This window comes from Rhinoderma darwinii (assembly GCF_050947455.1).
Source record: "Rhinoderma darwinii isolate aRhiDar2 chromosome 2 unlocalized genomic scaffold, aRhiDar2.hap1 SUPER_2_unloc_45, whole genome shotgun sequence".
In the NCBI taxonomy this organism is placed as follows: Eukaryota; Metazoa; Chordata; class Amphibia; order Anura; family Rhinodermatidae; genus Rhinoderma; species Rhinoderma darwinii.
The window spans coordinates 38,911-49,722 of NW_027461713.1; the positions used below are offsets into that span (position 1 = coordinate 38,911).

The window sequence follows — 10,812 nt, forward strand, 5'->3', positions numbered from 1 at the left end:
AGTATTGCTTTTTTGAAAAAAAATTTTTAGTAATAAAATATTAGTAAGTCCAGGAATAAACAGTCTAATAGCATTTGTCAGACTAAATTGTAGAAGGATAGTGCTAATTCCCTGGAAACGTGTCCTTATTAACAATTGAAATTAATAATTATGTATATAATAATAATAATAATAATAATAATAATAATAATAATAATAATAACAATAAAAAAGCTAACAATAAAAAGTATTTATTACTAACTCCAATTACTTAGGTTCTAAATTCTGGTTATCAATTAATATAAAAAAAAATTCAACCCTTTAAAATGCCATATGGTCAATTTAACAACCAATACATTGTTTCAGCTTCCAAACCTAATACAATGTTATCAACAGGGGCTCCCAGGTCCAAGACCCCAAGTCATGTGATCCTCTGACACTTATGATTGACAATATTCTGTTATAGGAATACCCTATTTAATAACTAATTTTTCCAGCTAGTTTCATCACAAGTAACGACTCCCTTATAGTTTTCTGGTCTTTCTAGGTCTTGCTGTTGGATTGACACTGTGTTACTTACTGTGTTGCTTATACGGTTAGCGATTTGTCCTATTTTCGGAGAACTAGAGGCGATTAGTCAAATTCTATCTTGACTGTCTCCTGGTTTTCTACCAAGGACATTGGTGCAGTTTTGCACCCGGGCATTAAACAACCATGCCCTTTTGGAAAAAATCTAAGAAATATCACGTCTCCCAAATTCCTGATAAAGGAAATCTGATGGGAGACATACCAACTATGGAGGAGCCTAACATCTCGCTCCAGAAGTTTTCTGTCATCAAAGATATGGCAGATGAAAAATCCAGCGATCTTAGTCACAGCAAATATTGTGACATTACGTCAAAGAACACCAAGAAGAGCGCATTCAGCCTGCTGACCCGCCTGCGCTCCAAAAATATCCGTAAAAGGTATGTAACTAATAATTCTCATACATTGCTCAGATATCCAGAGCTGTGGTATAACAGTCACTAGATCTTTAATTCTCCCCATATCTTCACAGAAACTTTGGCAGCAGCGCTGTGATCGGCGCTAGAGAACTGGATCGCTATTTCCCAGATAGACGGTTGAGACTATATGTTGCCACCTGGAATATGGAGGGAAAGGTGAGAAGTAATGTACAATATTTATTGTGACCCATCAGTGTGCCCGAGCTCAAGTTGGATGAAATGGGCCAGTAACCATGTCTCTTTAGTTTGTAGTTGAATATTACATAGACAGGTTATATTCTACCCTATGTCAGTTGAGTTGGCGCTCTTTGTATACAATATTAATGTTTGTATATTTTGAACAGGATTACCCGCAAAATGTGGAGGATCTGCTGTTACCATCAGATGATACGAAAGACATTTATGTTATTGGCGTTCAGGAAGGATGTCCAAACAGGTAAGTCTTCTCAGGTTGTCTTACACCAGCCTATGACTGCAGATGGACAGCAGGTCGGCTGATACAAATTCTCTCTCAATGCTCTACTTATTGTATTATCACTCCTTAATTTTCAAAATTCAACACCAGAGGTTATTATATGGAGTGTTGATACAGATGAGTTGAGTATCTTAATCTTGTGTCATTTATTAATATGTAAATCTGAAATTGTGTCTTCTTGTAGACGGGAATGGGAGATAAAATTACAGGAGACCCTTGGACCACACTATGTATTATACCACTCCTCCGGGCTCGGAGTCCTGTATCTCACCATCTTTGTTCGACGGGAACTAATCTGGTTCTGCTCAGGTAAGATTCACATTCCTACATCTACATAAGAAGTCTTGAATGTAGTCATTAGCTGGAACATCTTATTTAGTTATTAGAATTAGATGCCTAAGAGCTTGGCTCTCAGATTCTTGACTTCTGAGTATTGGAGATCTAAAAGTTCACACCACAGTTACAAAGTATGAAATTATGTTCTAGTAATATTTCCATAGTTTAATTGGAAATAATTTCTATTCCATTGTTGCAAGTAGTACTCTTAACCACTGACCTGTCTTTTTGTGTTTAATTTCTTATACAGAGGTAGAGCACACCCATGTAACAACCAGGCTATTCCACCATGTGAAAACTAAAGGAGCCTTGGGAGTTGCCTTCACCGTCTTTGGAACATCATTCCTTTTTATTAATTCACATCTGAGATGTAAGTATTTACAATATTAATATATGACCATGTACAGTTTTACTTTGTATAAAATTGCTGCTATTTGATAATTAACTGAAATATATGGGATGATATCAAGAGATCTGTACTAATAATGTTTTGGTAAAAATAAAAGGTTTGTTCCAGTTTGATCAAACTTTTTCTAATCTATCAATCTCATTCTATGTTGTGAGTGGCCAGTAATACAGATACACGCAGGTACAATTAGTGCAGGAGGGGGTGGCGGCGGCTGGTTTCAGTTGCGCCGCCTCCCCCTCAGGGAGGCAGCAGGGCGGACGGTGCGGCCGTATAATCCCTCACACCCACCCCTCCTCTCCATTAGCGGCGGTGGCGCGCTGCAATGTGTTTTTTTGAAAATAATATGCGATTCGGGCCGCCCATATGATCATCCGCCACTGCTAATATGTATTTTTTTGTTGGCAGTTGGGGCAGTCAACAAGAGGATCCAGGACTATAAAACCATCACTGAGGGTCTCCGTCTGCCTCAAATTATTCCGGAAAGAATCAACTCCAATGCCTGTGAGTATTACTTATGTGGTTGAACCTATGGATCCTTTTATCTCTCTATTTGTCTCCGTTGAGTCTAATGCAGTCATGTGCTATAATTTTTTTATTTATTTTTATTCTACAGTGGACGTCACCAGCCGCTTTGATCGGGTGTTTTGGTTTGGAGACCTCAATTTTCAACTTAAAGAGGACAGAAAAAATGTGGAATCTCTTCTGCAGAAGATCCAAGGAAAAGATATGTCCAGTCTCCTCAAACACGACCATCTGAATGAAGCCAAGAACAATGGTATATTTACTAGTAGACCAGTATATCATCGGTGCGGGTCCGACACCTGGACGCTGCACTGTTAAGCTGCTCCAGTGGCCTGCGGGCACCGGATGTTATGCCACACAATGCTATTTACGGAGCCGGAAGCAGTTGGCTCCTTACATAGCATAGCTGCCATGATGCATAACTGCAGGTCTGCCTCCTATTCACTTGAATAGGAGCAGAGTTGCAGTACTGCAGCTCGGCTGCAATTCCGTGGCCGGCGCCAACTGCATCCGACATGTACATCCGGTGCTCAAAGGCACCGGACCAGCTGATTAGTGCAGGGTCCGGGTGTCGGACCACCACAGATCATGTACTGATGACCTATCTGGTGAGTATGTCATCAGTTGTCAGAAGTTGGAAAACCCCTTTAATACCACTTCCACAGATTAATACAAATCACTGACATGATGGTTGATATGTTCCCCAAATTCTTATATAGTGCTAAAATTATCAATTGTTCCTTTTTTTTTTTAATACTGACAACTTTTTTTTCTTTCAACTTAAGGGTCCATATTTCTAGGGTTCAAGGAGCACACCATTGATTTCCTTCCTACATATAAATTTGACATTGGCAAAGACACCTATGATACATCAGCAAAGCAGAGAATTCCATCATATACGGTAAGATATCTTATTTCCAGGTCTACAGAGCTTGAGAGACAATAGAATCCATGGGCCAGAGCACCCATTATATAATGAATCCCCTCCCCCAATGTAATGAATTGTTATTATTATAGCTGGAAGAGTAATTTCTTATGAACAAAGCTTTCAGTTAATTTTACTTTTATGTAGTGAGTTTGTCATCACAGTTTCCCAGTGTAATATGTCGTTGCCCAGTATGGGTCAAGGATACTTATTTAATGAAATCTGTGTGACCAAGTCAAACCTAAAATGCAATAAAGTCTCAATATTCTGCAATATAAATAAAGTAGGCCCAACATTTAGGTCTGTGTTGTTTTGCAGTTTAATAATATATTATAATATGATTTCACTAATGATATTTGTTATTTTCATGACCTCTACAGGACAGGGTGTTGTTTAAAAGCCAATGTGAGGGAGATGTGCGAGTCCTGAGATACGACTCTTGCCCTGTTTTGAAGACCTCAGACCACCGACCTGTTTTTGGCATCTTTGAAGTAAAGATCAGGCCCGGTTCAGATGAGTAAGTCATGTTTTCCTCCATATTGTTCGTATGATACTTTCAGTAGCCGTCATTACTACATGGTCCTTATAGCCAGAGCTCACACTTTGGGGCAGGTGGCTGTACACCTTGGTAACAGTACTGGAGGATTATAGGATGTGAAACTAAGCAAAGTGTGGTTACCTGCTAACATTATTATATGTCTTACATAAATATATTTCTCATTCCAGCATCCCCTTGGCTGGTGGACGCTTTGATCGTAAAATCTATGTAACGGGCATTAGGAGGAAAGGACAAAAAAAGTAGCTGCATCTGTTCATGTCCTTACAGGTAAGAGCTTTGTAGTTGTCTATTATGTTTGCGGTGAAAATGTTCTTCCATCTCTTAGGTTTTCCTCTGTATCTGTAATTTATTTTATCAACTAATTTAACTAAAGTGTAAATAAGTATTTTCAATCTTAAAATTCCAACTCCTTGTATTCAGACACGTTTTCATTTCTGAATGAAGGTTGTGGGCTTTGGGGAACAACTTCCCCAACTGTAAGCATGTATGTAGTATAGTACAATGAGTTTCCTAAAGGAACCTGTCATCTGAATGGATGGAACAACTGGATTTTATGATGCATTAGTTTCTAAGCAAAAATGATGGATACAAGGAACATTGCTATTGATGGAAGACATTACTTGGCATCTTGCAGGACTCCTAAGGAACAGTTACAATCTCCGGGGCATAAAACATCGGAACATCAGAAAGTTCCCGTAACATGCTGAAGAGCGCAGCTCTAGGTCAGACCCACTGCTTGCATCAACCATCTTCAAGGTTTGTAGTGTGACGCCAAGGATCAATTAAGAAATGTATTTACCTCAAATCACCTTAAAAAGTCTTCTAGATTTTGTGTCTGCTAAGAAACACACATTATAGAACATTAATAGCAAATATTTGTCTTGCAGCATAAACATCAATTCCGCAGTACATCTGGCGAGAATAGCGCTCCCTGTCAACGGAGGAGCCACCATCAATGCTGATAGAAAGGTAAGTTCCTCTGGATGTGTCCCCTCTCTATATTTATCAAGCAGCCTGAATGATCAATATTAAATAGGGTTGTGTGCTTCTCCCCCCAGAACAAGTCAGCAGATATCAACAGAACATCAACACCAATAACAACCAAGGGCAGAATCCGCCATCTTACAAGAATTCCAATGGCGAGACTTAACATTTCTACAACATCTGTCACAGAAGAGACATCAATGTGGTCACCAGGGCATCAATATCACCCAGAAGACCAGGTTCAGAACAGGACAATATGTCATCTCTACTTGTGTCTGTGGAATCCAGATTTTCCACCCCTTACTGATACTACAGTATATACTGTGACATATACCGTAGTTTTTGCTGGATCTTGTATTACCATCATCTTTACCATTATATATTTTGATCCACAAAAACCTTAAATAAATCTTTAACATCAATGCATAAGTGTGACTGGTAATTGTTATGTGCGCGGCTGCAACTTAACACAGTGTATACATTTCACCTAACCGACCCTTCACAGCGCTATTTGTGTGACATCGCGTTTAATCCAGTGGTAGGTGACAGGACATTGTATCATATGTACACAATACAGAGTGTATGGAACGTGCCGCCATATGTACTGGATTATATACTGTAGGACAAAGAGTGACAGGAGATGTAAAACATTGATATATTTGATAGTTGCTTAACCACTTAAGGACGCAGCCTAGTTCGGGACTTAGGGCTCAGAGCCCATTTTTCAAATCTGACATATTTAACTTTATGTGGTAATAATGTCGAAATGCTTAAACCTATCCAAGCGATTCGGAGATTGTTTTCTTGTGAGACATTGGGCTTTATGTTAGCTGTAAAATTGTGTTGATATGTTCAGTGTTTATTAGTGAAAAATTGCAAAATGTAGAGAAAATTTAGAAAAAATAGAATTTTTCTAAAGTAAAAAATGCATCTGCTTGTAAAACAGATGGTTATACCAACCAAAATATTTACTAGTTCACATTTCCCATAATTCTACTTTAGATTGGCATGATTTTTTGAACATAAACAGCAATTTCTCATATTTTTAAGAAAATTTCAAAAGCCTTTTTTTTAAGGTACCTGTTCAGTTCTGAAGTGGCTTTGAGGCACCTATGTATTAGAAACACCCACAAAACTTCCAGTTTTAAAAACTAGACCCCTCAAAGTATTCAAAACAGCATTTAGACAGTTTTTTTTAACCCTTTAGGCATTTCACAGGAATTAAAGCAAAGTGGAGGTGAAATTTGCAAATTTCATTTTTCTTGCTGAATTTAATTTTATTCTATTTTTTTCTGTAACACAGAAGGTTTTACCAGAGAAACACTACTAAATATGTATTTTACAGATTCTGCCGTTTTTAGAAATGTCCCACATGTGGCTCTAGTGTGCTCTTGGACTAAAACACAAGCCCCAGAAGCAAAGAAGCACCTAGTGCATTTTGGGGCCTCATTTTTATTAGAATATATTTTAGGCAGCATGCCAGGTTTGAAGAGGTGTTGAGGTGCCAAAAAAGTAGGAATCCCTCAAAAGTGACCCCATTTTGGAAACTGCACCCCTCAAGGAATTCATTTATGGTTGTTGTTACCATTTTGACCCCACAGTTTTTTCACAGAGCGTCTTTGAATTTGGCTGTGAAATTAAAAAGATGAAATTTTTTCCAATAAGATGTCATTTTTGATCAAAATTTCTTATTTTCGCATGGAACAAAATGCCCCATTTTGTTGCCCAATTTGTCCTGAGTGCAGTAATATCCCATTTGTGGTGATAAACTGCCGTTTGGGCCCATGGGAGGTCTCAGAAGGAAAGAAGCGCTATGTGTTCTTTGGAGTCCAGATTTTGCTGGATTGGTTTTCGGGTGCCATGTCGAATTTGCAGAGCCCCAGAGGTATCAAAGCAATGGAAACCCACCAGAAGTGACCCCATTTTGGAAACTAAACCCCTCAAGGAATTCATTTATGGGTGTTGTGACCATTTGGACCCCACAGTTTATTCTCAGAATTTATTTGAAATGGGCTGTGAATTAAAAAAAATGTGTGATAAACTGGGCCCATGGGAGGGCTAAGAAGGAAAGGACCACCATTTGGCCTACTGGGGATTTTCTGGTACTAAGTCATGTATGCAGAAGCCCCTGAGGTACCAGTACAGTTGAAACCCCCGAGAAGTGACCCCGTTTTAAAAACTACACCCCTTAAGACATTCATCTAGAGGTGTAGTGAGCATTTTGACCCCACAGGTATTGTTTAAAAGATAATGCGCAGCAGATAGTGCAGAGTGAGATTTGCAATTTTCTATACATATATGCCATTTCAGTGTCCGATATATTGTGCCCAGCATGCGCCACCGGAGACATACATCCCATAAACTGTAATGTGGGTTCTCACGGGTACAGCAATACCCTACATGTGGATGTTAACAGCTGCCTGGGCACACAGCATGGCCCAGAGTGTAAAGATGAGCGGGATAAGCTGTGCGGAGTGCATCATGGTAAGTAAAACTGGGGTAGATTGAAAATCAACGGACGTATGATACATTTTAAAACACTTTCATACAGAGCCCTGGTTTATCGGGACACGTGTTATATTGATATATTGTGTCTTACCTTATCCCCCTCTTATAGCAGACTTTGCACTTCTTTTGACTTTTTCCCTTCTTGCCAGTTTGGGGAACTCCTCCTGGAAAGTATTGCCCTGGTACGATGCGTGTTGCCCTGCTTCCAGAAGTACTTGGTGCCCCCCTTCATGGTCCCTAAAGATTAGGTTCTTGATAACCACCTCTTGAAATTCCAGGAAAGTTCCCGCCTGGCCTTTACATCGATGTAGTACGTACGCATTGTACAATGCAATCTGAATGATGTGCATGGCCAGCTTCTTATACCACACCGCATGGCACTGTAGGGCTTCAGGACTTGACCTGACAAGTCCACCCCTCCCATGTACCTATTGTAGTCCAGGATGCAGTCTGGTTTGGGGTTCTCTGTACTGGTACCTCGTACAGGTACATGGGCACTGGTATGGCCATGTATTGTTGTCAATACAACGACATCTCTCTTGTCCTTGTACTTAACACACAATATGTTGCTGCTAGAATGTGCCCTGCTTCCACCCCTTCTTGTTTGCCCAAGCAGTGTCTTAGGGAGGTGTAATGTCAGGATAGGGAGACAGACAGGTGAGCCCTAATCTATCCGCCACTCAGACCCTGCCTACTTTCACAGCCCGTCCTAGGCGACGGCGTACAAATGGGCGACGGTCCATACGCTCAATATGTGCACGACAGACAAACAAGACAAGGGTACACAAAAGCAAAGGGAAGTGGGGCAGTTGCCCACGGCAAAACCGTGAGCAACAGAGTAGTGGATGAGCCGAGTCAAACCAGGAGTGTACGTGGTAACAAATGCAGAGCAGGAGAATAGTCAGTCAAGCCAGGGTCAATATGAAGCAGAGGTCAATGGTAACAGCAGGAACAGCAGAGCCAGGAAACAAGAGAATCACAGGCAAAGGACAAGCATCAAATTAAGTTATAAGTAGACCAAGGGCGGGAGCTAGAACCGTATGGCCAGGCTGCGATAGGCTCTCCCACTCCTCAGCCTACCAGCCTGAGTGGTAGCAGATCGAGTCACTCTAGCAGACCTAGACACAGATGCAGGCTTATTAACCACGGGCGTTGACACAGAAGCTGTGTCAGGCAAATCCTTCACAGGAGGCCTCTCCGATTTCTTCTAGCAGTGCCGCATGCCACAGTACTTCTGGAAGCGAGGCACTTGAAGAGTAGGACGCTGGTATAAAAATTATCCAGTTAGAGGTGGTAAACCTGGTCCAGCAGTGGGTGCACCAAATCCCACCCAATTTTTGCGTTAACTCCCAGTAAGGGGAGGCATTCTAAGGGCTGAATACTGCTGTCCTTGTAAGTATACCCTGATGCACTCTCGCACAACTTATACATCTTCACGCCATACCTTGCCCTCTTACACGGCAGGTACTGGTGGAATTGAAGCCTCCCTTTAAAATGGACCAGGGACTCATCAATAGAAATACAATTCTCGGGGGTGTATGCTTTGGAAAACCGGGCACTAAAATGGTCTAATAGGGGTCTCCGTTTATACAAACGGTCAAAACTGGGGTCATCTCGGGGTGGGCGCTGCTCATTATCAGTATAATGTTAGAAGCGAAGTATTGCCTCATAACGCATCCTGGACACGGCCATACAGTACATTGGGGTATGGTATAAGAAAAAGTCTCTTTTTTTTTATTTTTAGTTACCAGTTTAGTTCTGAAGTGGCTTTGGGGGGGCCTATATATTAGAAACCCCTATAAAACACCCCATTTTAGAAACTAGGCCCCTCAAAATATTCAAAACAGCATTCAGAAAGTTTATTAACCTTTTAGGTGTTTCACAAGAATTTAAAGCAAAGTAGAGGTGAAATTTACATATTTCTGTTTTTTTGTAAGAAAATTGTTTTTATTCCTTTTTTTTCTGTAAAACAGAAGGTTTTACCCCGAGAAACACTACTCAATACTTATTGCCCAGATTCTCCAGTTTAGAGAAATATCACAGATGTGGTCCTAGTGTGATAATGGACTGAAGCACCGGCCTCCGAAGCAAAGAACCACCTAGAGGATTATGGGGCCTCCTTTTTATTAGGCACCATGTCCGGTTTGAAGAGGTCTTGTGGTGCCAAAACAGTGGAAACCCCCCAAAAGTGACACTATTTTGGAAACTAGACCCCTTGAGGAATTCGTTGTAGTTTTCATGGGGTGCATGTGACTTTTTGATCAGTTTTTGTTCTATTTTTTTTATTTTTTTAAAACAATCCAATTTTATTGATACGAACACAGAAATGAAATAACACATTAACATTCACATTACAATTTTCCAACATCGTATACAATAGTGACAGCATATCAGGAAATCCCCAACTTCCCCCCTTTCCCCCCTCCCTGCACAGCCCCCCACTATATCTCCGCCCTTTGTTTCTAGTACCATTCCTGGTCAGAGTACATGTCTCTTATCAAGTTTCCCCACCACCCCTTCTTTGCTCCAGACTCTATCACCTCCAGTTCCTCAGACGACTCTCGCACTTAGTCTGCTCAGTTCAGGTGACAGCACCTCAGGACAGGCCAACCATCTGCTCCATTGTTTCTCAATTTTTTTTTCCGTGCCCCTTTTAGAAAATATCTTATGCTCCATCAGGATATTATAGTTCAACATTCCTACAATTTCCCTCATCCTTGGTGGCTCCGCGTCCAGCCAGTGTTTAGCAATGCATTTCCTCGTTTGATATAATATCTTGGCAATTGCCAGGCTTGCCATTCTGTCACTCTCCAATTCTCCCACCGCTCCCAACAACATAACTTTAGGGTCTGCCGCCAATTCCCGACCATACACCTGCTTTATCAGGTCCAATATTTCCCCCCATAGGGTCCTCAGGGCCTCACATGACCAAAACATATGCAATATGTCTGCCTTCTCCTCCGTGCACCTAGGACATTTAGCATCCGCTCTAATACCCATCTGTTTTAATACCCACGGGGTGCGGTACACTCTGTGTATCAGGAAGAGTTGTGATCTCCTCTGCGCCAGACTGAGCGTTAAGTGACATGTGGACGCTAATATCTCCTCCCA

The 10,812-nt window shown here is 40.9% G+C and overlaps 1 protein-coding gene and 1 long non-coding RNA gene across 2 annotated transcripts; both read left to right on the forward strand.

Moving 5' to 3' along the window:
* The first annotated feature begins 586 nt into the window (after nucleotides 1-586).
* Nucleotides 587-4,171, forward strand: LOC142677670 (phosphatidylinositol polyphosphate 5-phosphatase type IV-like). The gene is made up of 9 exons (XM_075847280.1): nucleotides 587-944; nucleotides 1,037-1,139; nucleotides 1,328-1,419; nucleotides 1,643-1,767; nucleotides 2,045-2,164; nucleotides 2,609-2,704; nucleotides 2,817-2,978; nucleotides 3,511-3,626; nucleotides 4,031-4,171. Exons 1-9 carry the CDS (start codon nucleotides 694-696, stop codon nucleotides 4,169-4,171), a joined length of 1,206 nt encoding a protein of 401 aa, XP_075703395.1. The 5' UTR covers nucleotides 587-693.
* Nucleotides 4,172-4,391: 220 nt separating this feature from the next.
* LOC142677668 (uncharacterized) lies at nucleotides 4,392-5,605 on the forward strand. Its single transcript, XR_012852610.1, has 3 exons — nucleotides 4,392-4,476; nucleotides 5,097-5,178; nucleotides 5,268-5,605. It is a non-coding gene; the product is annotated as an uncharacterized LOC142677668 (long non-coding RNA).
* Nucleotides 5,606-10,812: the final 5,207 nt, after the last annotated feature.